The sequence below is a fragment of the Apteryx mantelli genome, chromosome 1, assembly GCF_036417845.1.
Source record: "Apteryx mantelli isolate bAptMan1 chromosome 1, bAptMan1.hap1, whole genome shotgun sequence".
NCBI classification, from domain to species: Eukaryota; Metazoa; Chordata; class Aves; order Apterygiformes; family Apterygidae; genus Apteryx; species Apteryx mantelli.
Window position 1 is genome coordinate 128,217,671 of NC_089978.1, and position 27,256 is coordinate 128,244,926.

Genomic DNA, 27,256 nt, shown 5'->3' on the forward strand with positions numbered 1-27,256 from the left:
ATGCCACCTGTGCTCATCCCATTACAAGATTCAACCTGTATTGTATCTGCAGGAAAAACACTTCTGAAAGGCTCAAAACGTGGCCAAAGATAAACTAATGTTGATGGAAATATTCAAAGGCATTCTTCTTTCATAGAGGTCATTCCTCTGTCAAATTTCAGTTTTTGATTTCCAACCTTTTCAGCACTAAAGCTCTTCAGAGGGACACTAAAATACCTTTTTAATTAGGACTGATGTTTCCAATCTTTTTTTTCCACACATTCTTATTCAAGTCTTGCCATTAAATATTCACCCTCTAGTAGAAGCTGTCTGGGAAACTTCCAACAGTAAGGTTAAAATTTCAGAAAGTTAGGAGCAGTTTGAAATAGAGGTTTGAAAGGAAACACCTACAAATCCCGAACCAAAGCTGTCAACAGCACTCCAGATTAACAGAATGCCTCCAGCATCTTCAGACTATCTCAGCTCATCATAATCTTCTGAAAAGCATTTTTAACAAGAGCTGGTTGCCTTGGAACCACAGCTAAGGGAGAGAGTGACCTTCAGGCAGCCGATAGGGGCGAGCATTAGCACTGAGGAGTTTGTGAGATTGTTCCAAAGACCACACATGATGTGCTTACTTTGACCATCCACAGTGTATAACAGCATAATAAAGATTTATGATCCTATCAAGTAGGCAAACAACTCGGCTGACATGTTTCTTATTCACTACTGCAGGCACTTAAAGCAAGCACTTACTATGCACTACTGTTTAACCAAATTCTCCTTCAAAAGCTTGTGCTGAAGTTAAAATACTAATTTTTCCCTGATTGTGTCAAATATTAACTCCAATGCAGTTAGACTAAATCCAGACTTTGGCTAGTATGGACCACATTGTGCAGACTATTGTGTGGTCATATATCCTCTACACTGAAGTCAGACCACTGACAAGCTACATGTGAACAAAAGTTCTCATGATAAAAACTGGTCAGCAATTTTCATTAATAAAGTTGTCAAAAATGTAAATATTTTTGCAGAGGAAACGGGAAGAAAAATGGGTAATTATAATAATGCTCTTAAACCCTGCCAATCCTAATGAGCTCTTACAGGTTAGTTTTAATGAACATTTGTTTTATGACTAAAAAACTTACTTCTCTCCTATAGCACAAGACATTTGCCATCACAGTTTTGAGCAGACTTTATTCTTCCCCAGAGCTAAAAAGGTCTCCACTGGAGGCAGACAGGGACTAAGAGATTCCAACCCCATGCAGTTTCAGTCAAGTTGCTTAGATCGGTCTTCATAGCTACTCCCTGCATTAGCACATTCAATGCCTAGCAGTTCAAGAAAAATGAGGCTCTTTTTCCCAGTTTATCCATTTGTAAAATGGGAATAATCATCATCATTTTTTTCACAGCATGGTAGCAAGACTTAACAGATAAAATATTCATTTGGGCATCATAAGCCCCCCTCCTTCTTCTGAAAATATGGCAGAGGCAGCTCAATTGGTTCATGTTCATTTCCCACTTCTGCCGACTGCTCATTCCAGCACAGAAACCGGACACCTGCGGAAGGAGCCAGAAGAGGGCCGCTAATACTACACAGCCTGCTGGCTCTGCGACTGCCACCTGGAACCACTGCTAGTCTCCAATTTCAGTAGCAGCAAGGGCTGGATCCAGACCACAGTTCCCTTCTCCTCCCCTGTGATTTGGGAATGTACAAACTTAGAGGCAGTGATTCAATTATTAAAAATAGTATGCCATAACAGAGAATATCACACAAGGCAAGGATGGCATTGCTATTATGTAACTAGAAAACACATGGCATAATGTAGTCCTGTTCCACAACCATAATTCCTAGATCCTGCAGCAAGAGAAAGAATACACAGGAAGGATAAAAGCAGAAGGAATCTTAAATTTAGTGAAGGATCATACTTAAATGTGCATGTGATTCACATGGAAGAAAATGTATGTGGTCTTGAGTGTGCGTAACGTGTCTCCACTCCTTACCACATATATACCCCCTCCCTTACACGGCTCTCTTTCTAGGTATGCTAGAACATTCTAGAGAAAAAAAGCAGAGATTTATGTTGTTTTTTTAATAAATAAGGTATTTAAAGAAGAATCCCATGCAAATAGAGAACTGCAACAGGCTCTCTGGAAAACATCTTCCAGAGCCACCTCTTTGGAAATAAAGGAGCACCACCTAGTGTTCAAAGAAAGATTGAACACTCCATTTAATCATCAAGAATTAAATTCTGAAAGGATGAGTAAGAAACTAGTTATATTTGCTACCACTTTCTAGTGTGCTATGCCTCAAAATTAGTAAACTGGTAAGAGGTAAAAAAGACTACATTATAAATCAAACATCGTAATAGCCTGGGCAATAAAGTCTTTTTCAGGGGAAAATGGCTGAAACACCGGCATGTGGCTTTCTTGAATACCCAGCCTACAAAACTGCAAATACCACTTGTTTTAAAAGAATATCAGAACTGTCCACTCTAGGACAACTTGCTATGGCCAGCTCAGAGTGCTCATCTCATACTGGAAATATCTTTATCTATAGGCATTAGCATGAGAAGAAAATTTCTACCTTTCGCTTATCTTATCAGGGGATATTCTCATTATCCATACAAATACTTGCTAAGCTCTCATTCTTACTAATAAGCTGTGGCACTGTGTTGCAAAGGCTAGCTGTACAAAGTCACTCCCTTTATCAGTCTTTACATTTTTTTTCCTTTCCATTTTGCTGGCTGGGAGAGAATTAGTGGCTTCCATCCCACAAAACACTACGGAGTGACCTTGGCATGTTGCTTATGCACCAGTGCCTCAGGTTTCCATCTGTATAATGACACAACTAAACACAACATAGTTTGGAGAATTAGGCCAGGCACAGCACTTACTTTCAGGAAATAGTACATTTAGTGGCAATTCCTTGGAGCAACAACTGTACTTGAGGGTCAGTGTTCATAGAGAAAGCGCTCAGCCAGAATTGAGGCTCGCATCACTAGGCATTCCCTACTACCACTGGTTTTCATCACTCAGACAGGAACTAACAGAGTACCCCAGTTGGATATAGTATATTACACTGTCTTTTTTTTTTTTTTTTTAGAAACTTGCATTTAAATGCTCAACTGAACAGTCAAAAATATTTCTTATAGATTCACTAATCCCTTGGCTTAAAGGAAACGGGTGCAATTGAACAGAAAAATTAAGAACTCTACCTACAACCTGAAGGATCCTGAGAGACAACACTACATGAAAAAATGGGTATTTATTAACACAGAATTTAACATTAGGTGGTGCTAGATAACTTTGCCTTCTGTACTGTCATCTAGTTCTGCCACATCATTCTTACGAGCTATCAATGCATCTAAAATTACTTTTAGGAAGAGCACTACTTCTGTAAGCTGTAGACAAGACTTGGCTATACAAGGGGATAATTTATTATATGGATTCTGTCAACTTTATATGTGTAGGGTGGTATTTTATATAGCACGTAACATCATAAAGATGGACAAAATGAGTTCCTGAACAAGGTTTTCCATCAGGTATATCTCACAGGAAAGTTGCATTCTTTTAGCTGCTTTCATTTGGCTTACACAGGGCCAAAGAGTCTGTTATTTTATCAGCCATACCTTCTGCAACATACATTACCTATCTGCCCAAGAAGTAACCTAGCAATACTAGGAAACATTAGTTCAGCAAGAAACCATGCCGTATTTTCATAGATGTCCATAAGAAGATTCACCATCCAACAAGCAGTTAAAGACCAATAACCTCTTTCTTGTTTTTTCCCCTCATACTGCATACATTGTTTTACTGTTACCTATGATGAAATGCTGTATATCATAGTTAGCCATTAAGTGAGGAAACTTGCCTTTGTGGTTGGTTCAATTACGCAACTTTACAGCTGAAAGTGTCAGGCCACTTACACCACAGCTGAAAAAAACTCTGAGATCACCAACTTGTGTTGTAGTGAAATTGAGCCTTGTCTTCAGGCCAAAGATGCAAATTTTCAAGTGCTAGAAAAGTGTCTTTTGGGGAGGTTATACACCTTTTCCAGGAAGAGTTTGAAAGAAGAAAATGTCCTTTTTTGAAAAAAAAATGCAACTATTTTGCAACAAAAAATACATAGACTTGAAAATGACTAAAAGAAAAGTTATTTTATATGTATGCATTTGTTCAGGAAAATCTACTGGTAGAAGTTCTGACTGTTTATATGATCAGCTCAGAATGACATATCTTCACCAAAGTTATTCCCTTTAACCAGCTAATCAAATGTGGTTGAGATTACTGGTTCCCAAATGAAACTCCAGTAAACCAGGGTATAGTTCACAGCTGCCCCACGAGCTGCATTACCTTTATAATGTCTTCAATGAAAATGTGATCACAAGAAGATATGCTGGACCATGAGGAACCCAGGGTTGAGTTCCAGGAATAGCTGATTTTCTTCCTATTCTCTAAAACCCATTTTCCAAAAGAGAAAATAGTCTTTTCCATGGACAAATCAAAGCTGTTTTGAAATTTTACTCTTCCTTCTTTCCTGTCTGAACCAAGAATCTTCATGTTAATATTCTCTGAATAAGCTGGAAAGTTTATCAATGAACTACTAATAATAACAGCAACAATAAAACCACATACCAGTTATAAACATTTCTGTTGACATGAGATGAACTGCTCATCTCCACATATATTCAAGATAGTGATCAAAATGACAAGACTGAAAGCTCTGGCAACCTACCCAGGGAGAGTCTACATCATACATACTATATATTTTTTTTTCCCTTGATTTTTCAAGGGCTAAGCTATTTGGAAGCTCAAATTCCACTAAACATGTGCTTCCACATTTACAGAATCAAAGCCTCAGATTAGGCATCATATAAGACAAGTCACTTGGCTTTTATGAGCCTCGATTTCTTTATGTGCAAGATGGAGACAGTACTTATCTATCCCAGTGTTCAAAGACTGTTTATAATGTGGTCTGCAGATGTCAGACGTGCAGGGGTATGAATAATTATTTTAAAAAATGGAGGGAAATGCAAGCATGCAGCTGCCCCTACGTACAGTCTCACTGAGTACACTAATGCTCTGCATCTGTATAATGAGGTGCTTGGATACAAGATGCTGTATTTCTTCTTGAAAGTGTTTCAGATGTATCAGAGCGTGAAAAACTCATTCTTAAAAAGAAACTAATACTTTTATGATGCTCCAGTATGTCTCTGCAGGTGATTACATCAATGTTACCATTAAAGAATAACTACTTCCAGGAACCAAGTCAAACACCACATCTCAGAGGGAGACAAGAAAGTTTCCTTTAGAGAATCCACTGCTCACAATCCACATCAGTATACAATCAAGATCCCAGAATGCATTAGATTGATTTGAAATAATGCCATCTGATGACTACAAAAACTGTCTGCCAACATTAGCAGACCTCTAGGCCAAAGTACTGTCTACAGAAAGTCAAATACATTCAAGATGTTTCAGAATATTTCTCCCCTTACCTTAGCTTGCACCAAAATTATGCGCCCAATTCTACAATACACACAGTTATAGTTTCCAGTGTACTGCCTCTATATGACTGAAGTATAAGGGTCCAAAACAAACACACTCCGCATTTGTTTTAAATACATTAATTAAACCAGTGTAAAATTGATTCAATTACAAGTTAATATTTTTTTTCTTACTGGGGCCGTGATGTTGTAATAGTTTTTTTCTGGGTATGTATATATGTGCTCGAACTAATGCAAACATAATTCTTAATTCATACTACTGCCTGGGAGCAACACAGTATGAAGGATCTGACAAACTTTCTACCAAAAAATCCAGTACTATCAGAATATAATTAGGTTCCTGAAGCTAAAATTTGCCTTGTAGAACAAGATTTGAATCCATAGGAAGGAGTCCTTTATTTTTGGATTCACTATTTCTGAGAAAACTTGTTTTGAAAATGTTTGGGATGGATCAGGTGCATAAGTTGTGGTGTCCGACAGTTACATAATTCACCCCTTCCCCCGAATGCAGTTTGCAGATCTAATTGAGCAGCATATACTCCCAAAACATCTATTTTCCCATCATCTTCCAGCTACCAAATTGCTCTCACTGTATTTTAGGAAACTGTCAAGAGGAAGGATGCATAAGTAGGAAAGCTGGCAACTTTATAGGTATAAAAGAAACCAATAGGATTCTGTAATACATAAAAGGTCAGAGAAAACCAAAAGATCACTCCATTACATAACAGGGAAGAAGAACAGATACAACATAATGCAGAGGAAACTGATGTACTCACCTCTTCTTACTTTAGCATGCACAAAACTAAATAAACAGGTTACAACCAGAGAGGTAACAATCAGTTTTAACAAGGGAACATGACTGAAGTACGGGGAAAAAAAAGAACCATCTAAAGAAGTTAGACATGCTCAGGTGAGCACATAAAATGGTCCCTGATGTACTCAGGACAATAGCCAAAGAAATCCCAGAATGCTGTTATCTTTGAGCAGCTCTAGAGGGAGGGTCCCAGGGCTCTGGAGAAGGGCAAACATAATAACTATTTTCGTAAATGAGAAACCAGTCATCCTAACTGCAATCTCGGGGATGAAAATGGAACAAGTTATTAAACAGTCAGTTGTTGAGCACCTAGAAGATGGTACGATAATCAAAAGCAGGTAACGTGAATTTGTCAAGAACAAATCCTATCATGTACAATTTCCTTTTCTGACAAGGGAAACAATCTATCTGAGTAACGGAGAAGCCATAGATGTGATATACTTGCTTTTGATATGGCTTTTAATCTAATTTACCTGACATCCTGACTATAAATGTAGGGAATCATGGCCTAAATTCAAGAGCAGTTATAAATACTACAGGAAGGAGTAGTTAGAAATACTTCTCTTGAAGTATTCTCTTCTCTTCTCCGTTTGAAGTGGGGTCCACAAAGATCAGTCTCAGACCTGGCATTATTTCATATTTTCATTATAGCACTGACAATGGAATAGAGAACATGCACTTCCAGAATCTGGGCTGATACAATACCAAGCTGGGAGAGACTGCAAACAGTTTGGAAAACAGAAGTAGAATTTGAAATGATCTTGATTAACCAAGAAATGACATGAAATTCAACAGAGACAAAGTACTACAATGATGATCAAGAAATCATATTCAAATACAAAATGGGGGAAAACAGGCCAGAAAATGAAAATGCAGAAAAAAAATCTGAATTACAGTGGATTGCAGTTAGGTAGGAGAGCCCAATGAGGTACAACTGGAAGAACAAAGAATGGCAAATTTGGCACTAAGAGGCACTGAGACACAAGAGACAACTATTTCACTCTGTCTAGCAGCAACAAAACCTCAGTTGGTATACAACGTCCACTTTAAATGCTGTATTTCAAGAAAACTGCAGATAAAGTGGAAAAAGTAAAAAACCATAAACTTTGAAAACACACGACCAATAGGAAAATACTGACAGGACAAAATTTGTTTAATGTAGAATTACACAAAAAGAAGGAAGGACAAAGTGATAATCTTCAAGTTCTTCCACATGTAAAAGACAAACAGAATACCTTTATACCCACCAAGGGCAGAACTAGTAATCACTGACTTCATTTGCAGCAAGGAATATAATAGGGAAAAAAAATCAGTGAACTATAAAAATCATTAAGTAATAGAATGATGTCATGAGATCATGTAGTTCCTGTCCCTGGAGGCTCTTCAGAAAAAAATTGCACAAATTTGCTCTTAGAAGTCTTGTCAGAGGTTGCTGTAAGATTCAACGTCACTTTAATGCATCAGTTAGCTTTAGTCATCACAGGCATAGTGACAGTCAACTGCAACACAGCATAGGTTTTACCTAGGTGACATTGGCGTGAACTCACAAAGCTTGACTTTTGCTGACATGAATAAACTCAAACTAGATATATAAAATTCTGCCTGGATTAAACAAAAGATCTTTTAGCCCCTGTATCTGAAAATGAGCCATGGCACTCATACTCCTACTTAAGCAGCAAAGGCTGACTTGGAGTATCTGTTCTTAAAGTAATTGCAAACAAAGCTTCCACCATGCTGAAGGAGCCGAGGGAAATTTGAGCTGCTTGAAGCAAATATTTAAAGCTGAGCACACTTGTACACATCAGCCAGTCTCTTACATGTATCTTGTATATATGTCCAAGGGCAAAATTTGATCTAAAGTTTCTTACCAGCATTGTAAAGCATCTGTACTGTGCTCCACCTTAGGCAAAGGGTCAGTCTGTTGTTTTCCTAGTGCAAGTTGAGTTTTCATTAGTTTCCCTGCAACATCCTGTCATCTTCCTTGCATTATTAAGCCCCAAATCCAGACAAGAATGAAAAGTGTCACACTTGAAATGTATTTCCTTTTCAAAAGCCGTCAGCTGCCCTCCCACTAGAGCTCTCATGGGTTTCTGAACCAGATGGAGCCCCACTTAACTTTAACCGCGAATTTCACCTAAAACCTGTTACCAGTTCAGGGAGGCTCAGACACACGCAGGGGCTTTCCAGCTGGGCAACACCGCGATCCCAAAGCAGCTTAAGATCACCCATTTCCCGCACCCCGCCAGCTCCCGCAGCAGCACGAGCGCGGGCGGGCGGGGACTGAGCCGGCGCTGAGGGAGGCCCGCCGGCCGCACGCCAGGCGCGGCCCGTTAGCCGGGCCCGGCGGGAGGAGCCGTTATTCCGCCGGCTCGGCCCCACCTTCCCCTCACGGGCCCCGCGGCTGAGCTTCACCCCCCACCCCCAACACGTCCGCTCGACAGCGCCCCACCCCCGCGGCCGGGGGCCGCCATCACGGGCGGAACCGGCGCCGCTGCCCGCGGCCTGGCCCCGCTCCCGCTGCCCCGGCGGCGCTCACCATGGCGGCGGCAGCGGCAGCAGCAGCGGGCAGCGGCCCCGCCCCGCCGTTGCGCCGCGAGCGCGACACAAAGCGACGCTGCGCGGCGCCCTGGCAACTGAGGTACCACCCCTGCGCGCGGCGCGGCCGTTGGGCGAGAGGAGGGGCGAGGCCGCGCAGCGGAAGCGCTGCTCGCGCAGCCGAAAGCGGAAGTTCGGGCAGGAGGGGGTGGGGACGGCGGCCGTTGCGGTGCCCCGCCGCGCCACGGTAACGCGCCGGGTCCTGCCCGCCGGCCTGGCGTCTGCGCCCGGCCCTCGGGGCCGCCCGAGCTGCGGCGGGGGTGGGGAGAGGCGCTGGGGCCGTGCCCGTGCCCGTGCTCGTCCTAGCGGTGGCAGGGCCGGGCCCCGAGGTTTGGGGCCTGGGGGGGCCCTGGCGACCGGGCGGGGGAGGGCAGCCCGGTGCCGGTGCTGCCCTGTGCCGGGCCCGCCGCGTTGCCTGCGCTGTTGCAACGCTGGGCGGAACCGCTGTGGGCTGCGGAGCCGGTTTTCTACATCCGCGGGTAACTCCTAGCTCGGATTTAACTCGCAACTCTGGGGCTAAAGCGTCGCCTCCTCTCGCTTCGTACCCGAGGAGCGGCTGTTAGCAGCCACGAAGTCTGGATGCCCGGGGGTTGAGTGGTGGTGGTGGTGGTGGCGGCGGTGGTTTTTCAAGGTTCTCGTGGACTGTGACTTTACTTTGTTAATACAGGAGTCTTTTGTGTCGGTTGTCATGCGGGGGTTTCTGCAGAGCGTGACATTAAAACGGCTTTTTTTTAAGTCGCTAAGAATTTGCAAGTAAAGGCACATCCAGTTATCTACTTAGGATGTCTTCCAGGGAAGTCCAATGGTTACAATTCAACAAACAGTGAAGTAACTTTGCCTGTAAGAGTGTAGTGAAAGGGCAATATGTGCGGAGACTTATATCGAGACTTTCAACTTAAGTACTTAAGGACAGTATTACAATATGAACAACGAAGGAGCAGGATCATTGGCAAGTGGTCTCAAATGAAGCAGCGAAGACTAAATACTCATTTTCAGACTTTTATTGAGTATTCTTGCCTCTTTCTGAGCAGCTGTGTTTTTATTATCCTCTCATTTTTCTCAGATGAATTATAGTCAGTCAAAAATGAATGAGCAGTGGTGATTATTAGCAGATCAGGATACTTTCCTGAGCAAGATGTTCCTGTATATATAGCTTAAGTAAATTCAGGGAGGGAAAGTTGTTTCTGTTTTCCTTCTGGTAGTCACATAAGATAAACCTGCTTGTCACAAAACAAGTCATGGATCTAGAGAGCTGACAGTAGTGTGTTCTCTGTTACCATTCTCTCTTCAGGGCAGAGAGCCATAGCAAAGGAAGCCAAGGAAGTTGTAGTTCAACCTCTTCAGTTAGCAGTATAATAAAAGGAGGTGAGGGCTTTGGGAGATGTATCTGAAGTCCCCTGAATACCTGAGAGAACTGAAGCAAAAAAACAGGGATACACCAAGCTGAGAAACTAACATAGTGGCAGATCCTAGAAATCTGGTAAGTGGCCTGGAGAGTTGGGAGTGGATGGAACTGGGGGCATAAGGAAGGAAAGGGTCAATGAAGCTGGGTGGATAAGAGAGGAAACGGTCAGGATGGAGATTTGGGCCATTCTGAGGGTACAGTTTTGCTACTGGCTTAAATCAAGCGTGTGCTGCCTTGGAAGGCACTGACTCCTGGTTTGGCTGGGGATTGGCTCTACCAGAAAAATTCTAAATGGATCAGCAAGCTGGACTGAAGTAACTGTGCAGCTGCCATTATTTCCTCTTCAACTCTTGGTCTGCCTTAATCAAAGTGGGGGATTTCCCTTTCTTGAGGTTCTGCAATGATCTTAGATTATCTCTACGTGGTCATGAAACTTACCCTGTGAGTAAGGTGAGGGCTAACTCAAAAAGAGGAAGGACTGGGAAGAGAAATTTAAAGAAGGGAGACTGGAACTGGATGGGAAACAGGAGATAAGAGTTGAAGTTCAGCTCTTGTGAAAGAATAAACAAATGTCAAGAGTCCCATAAGGCTTCTCCTTTTACCTCTTAAATTAGAGGGGTTTTGGTTTTGTTTGTTTTTTTTTCCAGATTACTTAGTGCTCTTCATCCCTCAGGTAAAGACGACATCAGTGTGCTACTGAACTGGAGTTTAGAGGCTGTATTAGCAAATATGATAATCCAGGATTAACTGTCACTGTTATAAACACATTTTTTTTCCCCTCTCCCTTCTTCTTCAGATTTACATAGTTAATAGAGCTGACTACTAAACTAAAGAGAAAATGGCGTCTCTAGGAAAAGGTAAGTGGTTCACATACCTTTAATCCTGTCTGTCTAGATGTTATTTTAACTTGAATTCTAAAGAGCAGAGCTATGCTAGACTTCATTCATTTAAAATTGTTTCATATTTAGTTGTTAGAAAATAGTTATGTGACTTTATAATTGCAGTGGAAAAGGGCTGCCTGGGTGGAACAGTTATTTGAATATGGTTTCCCAATCTAGATTTTTATGGAAAACAAAGTTTGTCACTTGTGCTGTCGTTAGTCTGTACACTTGTCTGTCAGCCCTAGTCTTTAGAACTGTTGGTCCTACTTCAGCAGCTTGAAAGTAGGGCAATGTAATCACACAACTACAGCATTTTTGAAAGTTAGTATTTGGATAGAGGACACAGACTTGCATTACTGTCCATATTATGAGGGAAAACAGCATGTCTAGCTATGTTCTAAGAAACTTTCTTGCCCAATTGGCATTATGACAATGAGTGAAGATATTTTACTGTGGTAATGTTTCATTTAGCTTAAAACGTAGCAATTTTAATGTCTACTGAAGTTCATTTTACCATGCATATCTGGGAATTCAGATCAGTGTGTGGTATTTGGGGGAAGACTGGGGGCTATTGATTAGAAATGAAGTGGAAATGTTTGGTTGGCTTTTCTTAAACCTTCATCTGGACAACCAAGAGACATGACAGTAGTACTTAGTCTGCTAAACTCCTTAAGTTGTTAGTAGCTATGTAGCTAGTAGCTGCTTTTCATTTAATTATGTTGTTTTTGAAGTGAAAATGCTCTAGCTCTGTCAGCTCCGAAAACCTGAAGTTTGCTTTTGGTCTGTGAGTAATATTGTTAAACAAATTTTCTCCTTACTAGCTCTTTTTCATATTTGCATCTACCTGATCTGGTATGTCAGCATGAAATGAAGATTAATACAACTCAGATTAATGACTAGGTTTTGTGTTAGCGGTATTAATGAACGATGCAAGATTGAGTAGATGATTTTCTGTCTAGATTTCTGACTTGTGCTTGATAATTGCCGCTGGAAAGGAGCGTCTTACATATGCTGTGTAAAATCAAAATGTTTAACTCTGAAGTACAGAAATTGGGGGATGAGTTACAATGAGCCTGTAACAAAATAAAAGATGGTAAACTTTTCCTCCACTATTCTAAATTTTAGTTGACTATGCCTCCTCGCCCATCCGAGGACCTGGAGATGGCATGGAAACAGAACAGACAACTGAATCGGTGGAAGTAATTACTGGAGCCCACACTACAAACCATCATATCCACCACAGCCCACATAAAAAGACAGCCTCTTCCTTGAGTCCTGGTGTTTTGCAGCTTGGGAAAATACATGCTGATAAATCAGTGGAGATTGAAGCTGTTCGTATATTAGTCCCCAAAGCAGCTATCACCCATGTTGTTCCAACTAAAAATGCTAAGGTAGCTAGATCAGTGGGGCATAAAGGAGACATATTCCATCAGTCAGATGGAGCTGCAGATCCCAAAGAACTGCTAGAGCTTAAAAATGCAGTAGAAAAGCTAAAGAATTCAGAAAAGAGGTTGTTACAGGATAAAGAAGGTCTCTCTAATCAGCTGCGTGTACAGACAGAGGTAAGAAATGAAAGGTTTTGCGGGGGTTGCTTTCACACAAGTGAGTAACTTTGGTTTATTTAGACACTCTGTGAGAGCAAAGAAGAATTGCTATGACAGAACTGCTGTGGCTTGTAATAAATACTTACGCTTTTGAACTTACGAGCTAAAACACGGAGCAGAACTACAATTTAAGTAGTCCAATGTTTCTTCTCTGCCAGCAGATAAAAGTTTCAAATACTTAAAGTGGGGAGAAAACCATTAGTAGGCTGCTGAGAAAAATACCTTTCATGAGAAAAGATTTTTCTCCTCAATCCAACTGCTAAGTGAAAGATGTTATAGCATAAAATGCATGATTTCTACCTAAAACTACCTGTGGATGTCTTGTCTAAACCTTTATCTTACTGATTCAGGGCTTGAATGCTACTGAAACTTTCCTTGTTACTTAGAGCAAGCTTTCATTCATCCTATTTGGCCACTGCTATAATTTAAATAAGGCTGTGTTGAACATGTATTAGTCTTAAGTGTTTATGCTTTCTGGAGCGGATCGTGAGGTTTAACACATTCTGCATAAGACGTGTCCCATTTTGGAAAGAAAAAGTTAACTTATGGTTACATATTTTCAATAAATTGCAGTGCATTCCGAAGGTAGAAGGGTTTTTTTGTTGTTGTTGTTTTTGTACTGTGGTGATAATTAAGCCACTATAAGATAGTCTGGTCTAATTCCAGGTGAATCGGGAGCTGAAGAAATTACTTGTTGCTTCTGTTGGGGATGATCTGCAGTATCACTTTGAACGGATGGCTCGTGAGAAAAATCAGCTAATCTTAGAAAATGAGGTCCTGGGCCGGAATATGTCTCAACTGTCTGAACAATTAGAGCGGATGTCTATACAGTGTGATGTGTGGCGAAGCAAATTCCTAGCAAGCAGGTATTTTCTCTTACAGAACTGTTACAACAGCATTCTCCTTTAGTCTTTTATTACATACACTTATTGCAGTGTCTGTGAATGTGCATATATATACAGAGGACAGCCACAACAGCTATACCAACACCTACTCTGAAGTTTGAATCTATGGAGATGTTATAAAGAGCATAATCTCCTTATAAATCTGAATAATTCAATGTTTAGAAGGTAATACAGTGGGTCCTAACACTCCTAAAATCTTAACTCTAGCTCTTGTCAACATAGGAAGAAAAGTTCCTATTTCTCATAGAACCGTGTCCAGTTGAGGGCTTAAAATATCTTCCAGGACATCTATCTTGACCCATCTTAAAGATAAATAGTTTTTTTTTCCACTTCCCAAGTGTGATGCAAGTCATTTTTTATTAGTCAGTATCAAAATCTTATTTGACATTGGATTAGATTTTTAACTTTCAAAGCGTAATTGACTTGTGCAGATAGCGACTTACGACGCTGCAAATAGCGTTCTAGGTTTTTTTAATCTTCTACTGTGCTCAGATGTAACTGCCTAAATTTTAGTGATGCTTAATGCATACTAAGAAGAAGCCTTACTGCTTCAAGGAAATAGTAATAGAATGGTCTTCTCCCTTTAAGTTGTTGGTCTTAAACAGTTTTAGCATATTGAGTGAATGGTAACTATTTGTGGTAGTCCTAGCTAGGCAAGTGTTATTATCCTAATTTAACTTGTTTCTTCAGCATTAATAGCAGTCCTGAGATGGGGGATGTGAGTCACTTCTAGAAACACTTTGTGACAACGTGGAGAGGCGCTTAGAGTAACACCCTTTCATCTTGTAACTTTCTGGTTCATTTAAGTCTTGGGTTTCTTACTGGTAGCTTTTAAATGGCAGTCTGGTTTTGTTTTTTACAGCATCTCAGGTACTGAAATACCTGCTTGAGGAATAAGTGCCAAATCTCTTGATGGCATAGCAAAATATGACAGCAGTTTTCTCATGTGTAGCTCTTAAATGCTTGTATCTAGAGCATATACTATCTAGAGCATATACCATCTAGTTATTTCCCCTGAGAGCTGAACTGCAATGTCCAGCCCTAGCTTCCATATCTAGAGATGAATATGAGAAGCTGTGATTACAGCATACTTGTGGGAGCCATGTCAGTAAAACAGAATGTATTTAGCTTCATCTGTCAGGATACTTGTTCACCATGTTCACTTACCCAAGGTGTTTTAAAATGTCTGTTATTGCATTTGTATAAAGTGACATAAAATTATTTGAACTCAGCAAATCAAAACATAACATAACATTGCTAGTATGGTCACTTCACATTCGCTGTAGTTAAACAGATATTGCTCCTAATATATGTCTTTTGTAATTAGGCTGATACGCACCCTGCATGGGGATGGGAACAGACAGCAGCTTAACCCTTAGTTTGAGCTGACAAATTACTGTCTGCAGTAGAATAAAGCTGGCTTTTAAAGTGCTTATTTAAACCACTGACTGGAGACTTCTTTTGCAGGGTTATGGCTGATGAGCTAACCAATACCAGAGCAATTCTGCAGCGTCAAACCAGGGATGCTCAGAGTGCAATCCAGGACTTGTTGAATGAACGTGATCAGTTCCGTCAAGAAATGATTGATACACAGAAGTATGAGGTTTTTTTTTTTTTAAACTAGACTGCCTCCATGCAAACTTTTAATTTCTGTCTATTTGGGTTCTTCTTTGGCCTAGAGTAAACTCTTTCCCTCTATTCCTAGCATATTTAACAAATCAATTATGCTGACTGATCGTGCAGTCACTTTTCAGTCTCAGAGCTGAAAGAGCCAAAGTAGATTTATTTTTTTTGTAATCTTCACCTGGAGATGGGAATTCTTAGGAGTCTCAGACTATGGAATTGGCATTCTTCATATCCTTCTTGAACTTTCTATTTTTAATCACTTACTGACTCGATTTCAAGTTTTCTGCATCTTCTTCAAAGATGTATATATTATTCTACCTACATTGACTTTTTAATGCTAATCCTGCCAGATGTCAAATAGGTTTCTATCTTTCACCAGTATTAAAAATTTGTGGTGATGAGGCCTTGCTTTGGAGAACAGCCTCTTTGCCTCCTTGTCTTTAAATACTTACTTTTTTGATCGATATTTATTTGACTAGTGCAGTAAGTTTTGGGAAGAGACAATTGCTTTGAAGCGTGCTCTGTGTGCTGATAGTATGGAGTACAAAAATCACTAATAGCGCTATCTTCCTTTCTGCACAGACTGCTGGAGGAGCTGATGGTTTCTCTTCAGTGGGGGAGACAGCAGACGTACTATCCTAGTGCCCAGCCTCACACTACAACAGAGCTAGCAGCTGTGAATTGTAAGCTAGCCAAAGCTGTAAGCTCGCATCTTCTTGGAAATGTTGGCACTAACAGTCCAAAAAAGACTTCAACAGCTGTGGAGTTTTGCAGTACCCCTGCTGAGAAAATGGCTGAAATGGTAAAAACCCTTCGTATAACTCAATCTCTCAGCACAGCACAGGTGCCTGTTTTCTGAAGGACAAGGTTGCGTTGTGTCAACAACTTAAATGTCTTATCTTTTTTAAAAGCTATATGGCAGCATGCTGAATAGAGCTGTTTGTTTGCTCTTTAACAAACCAACCTGGAAGGACAAGCAGAAGAACATAAAGGATGGGTGCTGTTGCCTTCTCTGTTGCTAGCACTGCAAATGACTGGGTCAAAACTTGTTTAGAGTTAGTGTGTCAGGAGGAAACCAGCTGAAGATACTTAGTTAAGTTTAAAAGCTGAATGGGAGAAGAAACCTAGTTCAGGTGGGAATAAGCCATAACACTTCAGAAGTAGTTTTCATTGTCCCCAAAACAGTTTTATTGACAATGAGTGGAAGGAGATGGAGAAGCTGTATGATTGATTATCTTTCAGGAAGGTGTTCCACTGCATGAAACTTGATGTTTAAATAGCAAACTAAACTAATGGTTTAGTCTGGAAGCAACTGAATAATAGTGAGCAGCAGAAGGCACACAGTGCCTAGTTATCTAATATGTTGGTTTTGCCTGTTTAGTTCAACTCTGCTAAAAATTTGATTTTTTTTATTATTATTCTCAATAAAATCATACCTCAAATTTCTGATGAACATTACTAATCTGTAAATACTACTTAATGTCTTCATATTGAGGGTCTGGATAGATGCATACTTAGTTTTCAACTTGAAATAAAGTTGAAAAACCTTGCTTTTGAGCAGAAATGCTTCATAGCTGTTACAGAAAGGTAAACTTCATTAGACTTAATGGATATATTTTCATTATGATTTTTTCCATCCATAGGTGCTACATGTACTGGATCCAGTTGCATGTACAGAAACCTCAACAGAAGTTTCTTTTTCTGAGGCTTCTCCCTCTTCCTTTCTTTCCACGAAGAAGAGTATTGGAAGGTTTCACCCATATACAAGATATGAAGATGTAACTTTCAATTGCTGCAACCACTGTCAAGGAGAGCTGATAGCCCTTTAAAAACACATTCAATGCAGCTGCCCCTGCACTCTTTCTGAAGACTTACACTAACTGCTATTCAGCAGGCTTCCCTTTCTCCTATTTCTTTCTATAAAGGGTGGGTTTAGCATTGGAAATGATGCAGTGTCTGCTTCTCTACCTCTTGAGGTTAGGGGCCAACAGGACTTCTCTAGTCTGTGGGATACTTCTACTACTTTTAAGGCTGGAAAGCTACTTATTTCCATCTACAAATGCAAGACCAGAAATGTTATGCCAGTCCAATTTGTAGAGCATAGAGATGCCCTTGACTATTTAAGATTTATAGTCATATTAGAAAATCTTAATGAACTTCTGTTCAGAGGGAGACAAAAACATAACTATACCAAAGTAAATGAAATGCTAAAAGGTTATATTTAAAAAAAAAAATCAAAAGACAATGGAATACAGGGTCAGCTCCATGCTTTCTTTTTTTTTTAATCTTTTCTAAGGTGACAGGCTGTCTTCAATTCTATGTTCAGCCTGTTAAATTTAGTAATAAAAAGGAGTGTGTGCAATGAGCTTTCATAACTGTAAGTTCTGAAAGTAAAAGCATATTCAGTGTTGCAATCCTCCTGACAAGAAGCAGAGAGAGCTTGAATGAACTCTAGCTATAATATATAAATAGAAACTAGTTTTAAATGGATTCTTGAAGACTGTGGGGATTTGGGTAAAGCTAGAACAAGGGTTTGTCCATGTATTTTGGCTTCCAGATTCAAGCTGTGGCATAGCTGATCCTCAGCAAAGACTGATGCACATCCTTTAGTGCATAGCGTTGAAACCTAAACTAGCTTTAGAGGTCAGCCCTTGCCCAGAGTCTTCCTGGATGTTATGGAAGGTTGAAGATCAAGCACTAAGTTTGCACAAGTAGTGATAAACATATGTATTTTTTTACTCATCTGGCTTTATTATCTTGATGATGCAGGTTCAAAGTGATATACTAGCAGACAGTCTACTAAATCCAAAGTAGTCTATTTTTAAGTTGTAAAGTGATAAATAAAGAGAGGAAAGTTAGGACACTGCAAATATGTATTTTAATTTTTTCTCAAATTTTCACTCCCAAGTTTATCATATGCAGCTGGTAGCTGTCTAGTATGGGGAAAGGGTTTCTAAAACAGTTACTGTTAAACAGTTTTTCTTTAAATCTCATACCATGATCAGAGTACGTAAGTTACAAGTTCTTGCTATTTGTGACCATGCTTTGGTTTGTATGAAGCAGACTTTACAATAAACTGTCTTTGCATATGTTCAAGTTACCATTTTGGACTTGATACAAGTGGGGTATTTTTGACTGTGTTCTCTGCAGCTTAAAGGAACTGTATGACATAAGAACTGTGACACTGTCCACTATACTGATCTGAGGTAATGAACTGAGAAGCACTTTCTTTTCTTGCTTACTACCATTAGGGAGATGCTTTGAACCTTTGCAACTATTTCCCCTAGCAAGTGCTTGCTACACAAAAGAAGTAATTCAGCCGTTGGTGTCAGGGGAAAGTACAGGGGGAAGGCACTTAACTAGTAGCATGTTATTTGTGTTTCTCATAACTAGCCTAACTTGCTGTTAACTCAGCGCATCCATGCCCTTTTACCTGTGCTGGTAAAAGGTGCAACCTGGCGCCCTCAGTGAAACAGCAGTACCCTCTGGAACACATCTAAAACCATCTTCAAAATAGTAGGAGAAAAATACAAATGGCAAACTTGTCTTGTCCCCACTATAGTTCCTTCTGTCATTTTTTTCATGTTCAGAGCTAAAGACCACTTACATCCTGGATAGGGTTCAAGGCCTTTTTCCTGTAATTATCATAAAGACAATGTCAGATCACAGTGAGCTATAAGGAAATACGTCAGGGACATAGACACAGCTGGACAGAATGTTCCTCATCTTGCAAAAACTTTATTACTTTCTTTGTTAGTGATCTCAGCCTGTTCTCTGGTCGGAGTTCACAATTATTTGAGTAAAGTGATGTAGTTATTAAAATGATTTAGCAAACATAGAAATACATACCAATATCAAGGAAGCTGGATTACTTGTAAGGGTTCTAATTCATGCTGAATATCATCTTTAATTGCACAGAGTAGGAACTACTGAATAGGGATGTGTCAGTCTGGCTCACAGAAGTATGTTTCAAAAACTGTTGCAAGTTTGTGTACCTGATAGCCTTCTGTGACCCCCTATCCTGGAACTAAAATATTCCACTGGTTGAGCAACAAAGTAACAGCTAGTCTACAGATCAATAGAAAATGGTATCTCAAAGATTCAGGAAACAGCATATTCCAACAACAGGAAGTATTGTGCAGTTTTCACAAGCAGCAGCAACCAGCAATATTAATCCAGCAAAAATTCAACACAACATAAGAGCCTGCGTATGGTGGAGTTTGGTATAAAGTGCTTTTTAAAGACAGGAATTAGTATTGGCCACCCTTGCATATAGATCTTGCTCATTTAGATTTGGTCAAACCAAGACTATCCCTGAGTTATACATAAAAGCAGGCTTTTCAACAAAAAATACAAATAAATAGGTAGTATTTATTCATTGTCAGTGAAAAGAATTATTAAACTTGCTTAAAAGCTTTAAAACACCACAAAAGGTCAGTAGCTATAAAGAGCAAAAGCTCAACCTGTAAGAAGCAAGTGAGCTGCCACAGAGAAGTCTTCTTCAAACCTTCAGCTGTAATGGTCTGTGAAGCGAAAGGATTTAGGTTCTGAACTAATGCAGTGGATATTCTGCAACTGTTTTGCTCTTCTGGCTTCTAACCTAAGCTGCCTTACTCGCTCTTTAGCTGCTAGCTCTTCTGCTCGTTTTTCTTCTCTCTTTCTTTTTAGCCATCTGTGGAGGAAAAAAAAACAGGACTAGAAATACTGACAATGAAAAACAAAAGTTTTATCTCACCCATTCAAAGGACACCAGTCCCCATTTAACTAATGACCCAACCAGATGACTTGAGTCACCCTGTCCTGCAGGATACAGTTTATGCGTTAAGGCTGAGCCAGTCTAAGAGCCTGCCACTCCCAAACATGGGAGGCCCTGCTTTTCCATCCCAGTACTCCTGGTTCTGCACCCACCTTTCCCTTCCCCTTATGTTGACCTAATTCGACCCACAGACTCGAGAAAAAAAAAACCCCAAAACAAAAAAAACCAACCCATGTTGTCAGGTTAGTTTTCTGCATGTTTAATGAACTGAACCAGCACAACTCTTCTCCAGAACTGAAAAAGGGATAGAAAAGGAGCTCCCTTTTTTAGCCAAGCAAACCATTAGGTCAGCTCAAGCCTTGAAAAGTAATTTCACAACAGTGGATAGACAACACCAAGGAACTGATATACTTTTGCTAGGGTATAAGCTTACGAGGGTATATTCATGCAGGAAGTTAATAAGGACTTCAGCAGTAACGATGTACTGTGGATTATGATTATTTGTCTAAGCTGATAGACTACACAATATTCAAATAGTCTGGTTCCCTAGGAAATAAGAGTGACCCCTACTCACTCTTTAAAGGCTCTGTTGCATTCCTCTGTTCTTGGAAAAAAGGTCATGCTCTCCGCTTGGCGTCTCAAAAATTCTATCTGTTTTTCTTTTATGCGTTCTTGGTGCTTTTTTTTAAGCCATAACTTGAAGGCTTCTTCTGGATTCCTGCTCCTCTCCTATTTAAATAAAAGACATACATACACAAGACTTACCATTAAGTGACCTTTATATTAATAATTTTTTGAACTTCCCTGACCTCTCCAATCCACAACTGGGAAACATGCTTTATAAGCAAACTAGAGCATATGCTAGTTTATCATGAAATATATATGTGAGCAAGCATTCAAAGCAGTATTTTGAAAAAATACTGAATTTAGTTTTTCGATCCCATTGTGGCAAGATACAGGAACTTCAGAACAGAGCATCTGAACCTTAAGTGTTTGGTCAAGTCATGCACAACATTAACTTGCTTGCCAACCAGCTCTGATGGTAAGGAATACACTTCAAAGGGTTCCTCTGCTCATTGTTCACTCCAGGGCCCAATGAAGTTATTCTCCTACTGAAAGACAGCATCACTATGTCTTCTGCAAGCGATATTATAGCTACTAAGTTCATGTATATAGCTTGTATGACACAAGCCACCCTGCCAGGCAGAACAACCCTCAACATGAAAGTCAATCTAGCTCTTCAGTGGAAACAACATATAACAAAAAATATTTCCCATCAGTGTGAATTTTCATATGCTTTTCTAAGCACATGGGCTAAGAATTTGATTTTTTCTATTTAACCAGAGCACTATAAATCCCACTTCTACATTTGAGAGCTCTTACTTTGCTGTTCAAGTCTTCTAGCTCCTTTGCACGCTGAATTCGCTTTTGTTCTTGCACTTGTTCTTTCTTCTTCTGCAACCAAGCTCTAAAAACCATCTCGTTCTCTCTTTTCTTCTGTTCTTCTTGTTCTCTTTTTCGTTCTTCTTCCTTGCATGAAATAGAGAGTGAATAAAAATCTTATTTTTTTAAATAATCCTCTTAATATGCAAAGGCCTTCATTGTCACAATGGACAATAAGCAAGTTGTTTGAATTTTATATCTGACACATACAAAAATGCTAGTGAAACAGGAATACTCAAAGACTGCATCAAGTTGATACTATCTTTAGGAAAAAGCTGGCCTGAGCACTTCCCTAGTTCAGGCCACAGTCAGATGCTTTCAGTCTGACCCCCTTTTTGTGATTACCTCCATTTCCATGATTCATCTCACCTCACAGACATTTCAGTAGAAACAGGTCAAGACTTTTAAAATAAGATCTGTCCAATAGCTCTGAATGGCTTAAAATCATTTTAAACTGACCCATTTTAAAAACAAGAAGCATCACAGGCTTGCTAGACCGCTAAACCCTAAAGGACTTTTAACTTTCTATGGACTGCAGGCACTAGGTTATAAATAAGAAATTTTTCTGGACATGAAGTCGTAATGTATTTGATTAGGAAGGCACTATAGCTTAACACTTTTCTCAGGTTTACAAAATGAATCTATTTTACAAAATTGAAAAAAACTTTTTGTAAGTATTATTAATTGCATTTTAACTAATGACAAGTGTCTACCTATAGGAGAAAAGATTTCAAAAGATTCTTCAGACAGATATCAGGACATTTTTACCAGGTTTTGATTCTCTCTGGCACAAAAATTATAATCCCCATTAATTTCAACACTCAGAGAAATCTGCTTTTCCCTCAAATAGATGATGTTCCTCTCACCTACCTGCAACTTTCAGACTGCATCCTCCAAATTTACAATTTGTACTTTACTGGGGGGGGGGGGGGGGGGGAGCTAATAGTTTCCAATAATCCCAAGATATGTTCCCTGCCTAGGAAATCCATAATGTGTTATTAGTTCCCCTTCAAGAATGAAGAAATAAAGTAATACATTTTTACCTTTTTCGTAAGTTAGTCAACAGAGAAGGGGATGTAGCACACTATCAGGATAATAACCTTCCCTTCCTCCACCATACTTCTTGTTACCTTAAATACATGGAGTATGGTGCCAAGAGATCTAGTCTTGTGTGTACAAACAACGCAAACTAGTAACTCTTAACATTTCATACTCCTTGTAAATGAGCTAAGTCTCAGCAAATTTTTCAAATAAAGCAGGCTTGACCTGCTTTCCTGGAGAGAAAGTAGCCTTTCAAGCTCTTTAGCTTATGTTTAAAACAACTAACTGGAATCCCAGAGAAGCGCGAATGGTTTGTGTAGAATCCGAACTGCCTATCCTGTCTTGAATGAATATTCAAAAACAGAGTTTCCTGATGCAACCACTATTATGTTCATGTGGAACTTCTGAATTGATCAAAATCTTGCTTTTAAAAAACAAATAGGAAATCTTTAATATTTTAAATATCAAAACAACTCACAACATACATATTAAGCTACCTTTTTGCAATGGTATGACCATAATGCAAAGAGAAGCAAAATGGCCACACTTTTTAAATTTCTTGTAAAGATTTCTGAAGCTCCTGTTATAGCTGTCACAGGCTGACTCTTCTATTAATCATTGTTTTTCTGAAGAAGACACTGGAGAAAAGAACTAAAATGTTTTGTTTTTTTTTTTTCCAGTAGTGCAATAGTATTAGATACTGGTTTGATTTTCCAAAATAGAGTATACATTTTTTCCTTTAAATTACTGACCTGTGTAGACACAAGAAGATTAACTATGGTACCTGGAATATTTTCTTCTTCCTCTCTGTGTAGTGCCCAGGTAAAACCAAGTAAGAAGAAAAAGCAGTATCCACAAAGGTGGAAAAAAAAAAAAAAGAAAAAAAAAAGACTTTGCAACAAACTAATTGGGAGAATTTACTACAACACTCATCCATGTAAAACCTTTCTATGAAAAGAAGTATCCAGTTACATTATCATTCAACATGACTTCACCTGCATGCATCTTGAACAACCAACAAGGCATGCCCCTTTTGAAGTTAGTCATATCTCCCATACATGTTGCACGCCCCCCGCCTTGTCCATAGCTCTCACAGTCACTCCTGTGTAAAATCTTAATCTATGTCTGAACACTCTCCCATACAAGAATTACCTATTGCATACTTTAGCAGCAGCCAAATGCACACCTGCATTACTGTGGTCAATGCTAACTTTCTGCATTGCAGTGTAATCAGTAGAGGTGTGATATCATGTACTTAACTAGGTTTCTGTAAACAGTGGGCCCATAATGGAACTTACATAGTGAGTCAATAAGCAAAAGCAGTAAGCACAATATGGCAGAAGAAGGCATATTTATGAAGGATATATTAAATACTTAATTTCTCCTGTGAGCAAGACACGACCCTGTGCCACTCTATTCCTTTTTAAGGAAAGGAGTTTTGAGAGATTCTGTACAAACTTCAGAGAATTATTATTACTGCCTCTTTTACCATGGAAAGATGGAATAAATACATTGAACACGTGGCTCTGTGAAACAGAGAAGTGTGATGGTCACTGGGATCTGCTCGATGCCTCTGTATCCTTACCTCTTTCCTCAGTTTCTCCTTCCTTTGTTCTAACTGCTTCCGCAGCTCTTTTTGCCTGGGAGAAAGACAGTAAGTGGAACTTCTCACAGGCATATTTGCAGACTGCGCTCTCTGTGGAGTCTTCTGTTTTCCCAGACTTCTTGCAGCATTGATGGCAGAATTTGGACGACACTTAGGGTTAGATGGAGGCTTAGGGAAATACACACACTCTTCTTCAGCAGGAGAGAAAGAATGTACTCCTGCTTTTACTAGAGATGCGTCCTTCATTTGAGACACAGTGCCACAAGAACTGTAGGGTGAAGATTTGGGAGAAATACGTTGAGTTTCAATATCAGTGAAGGAAACACTAATTGGGGGCAAAAAGCCCTGGCTTTCAATATCACATAAACTCAAGAGTTCAAACTTTCCATCTTTTTCCACTAGGATCTTCCCATCCTTCTGTTCCTCATCCTTGTCAGTATCTGGTGAAAGTGATGTGCTTTCCTGTCCCATTTCATTAGAAATATGCAACTGAGATAGCCTATTTGTAACATCATCTCCTTCTGCAAGATCAGCTTTATAAACATCAGCATCTTCTAAAGGAGGAACTTCAAGATCTACCAACATATCCTTAAATTTTAATTTCCGTTCTCTATTCTCATCCACAGGAGCCTGATTCTCCAGCAGTTTGTTGGCTTCTTCAATCTTTTCCAAGATGTAGCGCTTTATTTCTTCCTCCTCTTCCTCATCTAGTTCCTTTTTGCTTTCCAGCTTGGACTCCTGGATAGAGCATTCACTATCGGTGTCAGATACATGGTCCCCTTTTTTAACATCAGACCTGGATACCAAATGTTCTTCATTGGGCTGACTCACTTTCACATCTACATTTGCCTCAGAAAGCTGATCTATATTTTCTTCTCTTTCCTCACTGTCTTCCCCTTCCTCAAAGTCCTCCAAGACTTTATCAATTATTGCATCAATATCCTTTGCATTTTGTTCAGGATTCTAAAAAAAATAAAAATAACTCTCTCAGTCTATTCTCCCAACAAATAACAGCATCAGAGAAATAGACAGGAAAGCGCAAGAGAGAGAGAGAAGAGCAATACTGATTACACTAATCCTAAGACAGGCTATCAAATATAGTTAATATCACAACCAAAAGCTTTTTTGGCACTAACAACTCTTTTGCAGTTTCCCCATATTCCCATCTACACAAAGTTTAACAAACCATGGCCTGAGCAGTAAAGTGATCTGTGACAACAAAAAAACAGAGTACTGTGAGTTGCACAAACACTTAAAGGAACCTGCAGTAGAAGCGGAAGTATTTTTGAACCAAATATATTCTTTCCAATGAACACTGAATTTTCTGATTTAAGACAATCATAACCAAAATAACCTGTTCAATGAACTATTTTTCACTATAATTCCAAATAACCCTCCTTGTCCAAATTCAGTGACTGTACATATGCATTTCAAACCACATTTCAAATCACATCATTGAATTCTGTGCTTACAATTCTAAATATCATTCTTTTATTCTTCTAAATAAAATAATTAGCATTTAATTTAAAAAATACCTCTCTTTCACCAAGGTTTTCTTTTTCTTCTTCATTAATTAGCCATTCAAGGTCTTTTTCAAAGTCATCCTCATACTCTATGCTTTCTGTTATATCATCCATGTCTGCTGGATCGCCTTGGTCTTCCTTTTCACTCATTTTGGTGATGTCTTAAAGTAATACTACAAAAGGAGAAAAAGGCCTATTTTAAGACACTAGCAACACAAAAATAGAACATTGGTATCTCTCACAGCACCCACATAAAACCTGTGGGCAATATCAATACTATTATTTAGATAATGCCACAGCACCTCAGAATTAAGGCTCATAAATGGTTTATAAACATGAATGATTTTTGCCCTTCCAGCTCCAGCTACTAAGTGGAGATTTGAGACAAAGCAAACTCAGGTCACTTAATGTCTTGCAGGAAATCTTTGGCAAAGCTAAGACTAGAACTCATGATCTCATGACTTGTAGTCCCATGCTTCACTAAAGAGATGATTCTTTTCTGTTTATTAGAAGTACTAAGAGCTTCCACTGCTCTCAGCCCTGTTTTACATTGTTGCTTTATGTCTGTCTGGCCCACCTTCCTTTAAACAAATGTTAACTTGTTTAAAGTCATATTACAAAGTTGTGGGATGCATAAACCCTGGAAGATCCCTGCCATTGCTTACGATACATCAAATTAGGAGAAAGTTTCCCATAAGGACATATTAAAATGAGAAGACATTCATTAGACTCGTGACACAAACACTCTGCTAGAGTCACTGAACATTTACAAGCAGCTATCTTTCAAACCATATCACTTCCACTAATATTAGGGGAAAAAAGGTCACATGGAAACCAATTAAGACTGCTGGAAAAAGGATTCAGTTTTAGTTTGAATTTCCAAAGAGGACAACAGTGGGAAATACTCAACAACCGGTTAATCAGGCTGGATATAGTCATATCCATGACAGAACTGAAGAAGAGTCACTATAAAAAACTGAATCTTTTAAGCAATCTTTGGACTGGCTAGCACACAGGTGCCAATAGCTCCTAAAGAACTGCTTAAATGCCAGTGCCTGGAGATCCAGGCTGACTGCCTGACATACCACCCTCTGCCCAGCTCACTCAATTGAAGACATCTACCTGCATCTAAAGGCAAGAAAGGGTTAAAGACATGTGGAGATACACAGACTAGATAGCTGATTCTGCTCTTTTTACAGCTTTACCACACATCATTCCTTCCCTAATTTGTTCATCACTGTTTACAAAAGCAGGAAATGTTGATTATTCAAAAGTTCCTCTTCTCTTTGTACCTTCTGCTGCATGCTGGAATTTGCCACCTCTAAGTGTCTCTCTTACAGGATAAATCTGTCTCATTTACAATATACTAAAAGATCACTCTACGAGCATCAGCATATGGCAACCTAATATGGGATCTAAGAATTAGCTCTGACCCAGGATGTCCCTGCAACAGCAAGATGGCTATTGCTCCTTATGTCCTCACTGTCTGATCCACCCTGCCATTTCAGACAAGTCAGGTGGCACCTGGACTTCCCAGCTGTCAAAGCATTTTGCAGCTGTGGCCCTAA

The 27,256-nt window shown here is 39.5% G+C and overlaps 3 protein-coding genes across 13 annotated transcripts in view; 1 reads left to right on the top strand and 2 right to left on the bottom strand.

The window, feature by feature from the left end:
• NME7 (NME/NM23 family member 7) overlaps positions 1–8,972 on the bottom strand; it is a 96,120-nt gene extending 87,148 nt beyond the window's left edge. For 4 of the 7 annotated variants that reach the window (XM_067301557.1, XM_013950132.2, XM_013950129.2 and 1 more), the window contains exon 1: positions 1,128–1,174. In XM_067301557.1, coding sequence (XP_067157658.1) covers positions 1,128–1,157 — 30 coding nt within the window. In that variant the 5' untranslated portion in view covers positions 1,158–1,174. Of the gene's footprint in view, positions 1–1,127; positions 1,175–8,171; positions 8,363–8,839 lie in introns of those variants that run through there. The other 3 variants (XM_067301526.1, XM_067301540.1, XM_013950128.2) reach the window with 3 other exon arrangements.
• Positions 8,973–9,046: 74 nt separating this feature from the next.
• BLZF1 (basic leucine zipper nuclear factor 1) lies at positions 9,047–18,419 on the top strand. Of its 5 annotated transcripts, none has more exons than XM_067301578.1 (8): positions 9,047–9,085; positions 10,190–10,378; positions 11,100–11,160; positions 12,310–12,746; positions 13,455–13,654; positions 15,161–15,289; positions 15,902–16,121; positions 16,963–18,419. In XM_067301578.1, the coding sequence occupies exons 3-8, from the start codon at positions 11,142–11,144 to the stop codon at positions 17,146–17,148; spliced, it is 1,191 nt and encodes a 396-aa protein (XP_067157679.1). In that variant the 5' UTR covers positions 9,047–9,085; positions 10,190–10,378; positions 11,100–11,141; the 3' UTR covers positions 17,149–18,419. The 5 variants fall into 5 exon arrangements, with proteins under 5 accessions (XP_067157679.1, XP_067157703.1, XP_013805700.1 ...); XM_013950246.2 differs by lacking the exon at positions 9,047–9,085 and adding an exon at positions 9,212–9,377; XM_067301602.1 differs by lacking the exon at positions 10,190–10,378 and having other exon boundaries at positions 9,063–9,085.
• A 633-nt stretch (positions 18,420–19,052) lies between these two features.
• On the bottom strand, positions 19,053–25,838 carry CCDC181 (coiled-coil domain containing 181). The gene is made up of 5 exons (XM_013950234.1): positions 25,701–25,838; positions 24,145–25,128; positions 21,459–21,605; positions 20,650–20,804; positions 19,053–19,991 (listed from the first exon to the last, which is right to left on the bottom strand). Exons 1-5 carry the CDS (start codon positions 25,836–25,838, stop codon positions 19,829–19,831), a joined length of 1,587 nt encoding a protein of 528 aa, XP_013805688.1. The 3' UTR covers positions 19,053–19,828.
• Between the last annotated feature and the right edge of the window lie 1,418 nt (positions 25,839–27,256).

Coding starts and splice junctions, on each gene's coding strand:
- BLZF1 (XM_067301578.1), top strand. Junction 12,747..13,454: donor AGCTGCGTGTACAGACAGAG/GTAAGAAATGAA, acceptor GTCTAATTCCAG/GTGAATCGGGAGCTGAAGAA. Junction 15,290..15,901: donor GAAATGATTGATACACAGAA/GTATGAGGTTTT, acceptor CTTTCTGCACAG/ACTGCTGGAGGAGCTGATGG.
- CCDC181 (XM_013950234.1), bottom strand. CDS start 25,838: ATGAGTGAAAAGGAAGACCAAGGCGATCCAGCAGACATGGATGATATA. Junction 25,129..25,700: donor AAAACCTTGGTGAAAGAGAG/GTATTTTTTAAA, acceptor TATTTTTTTTAG/AATCCTGAACAAAATGCAAA. Junction 19,992..20,649: donor TGCAACAGAGCCTTTAAAGA/GTGAGTAGGGGT, acceptor TTTCCTCCACAG/ATGGCTAAAAAGAAAGAGAG.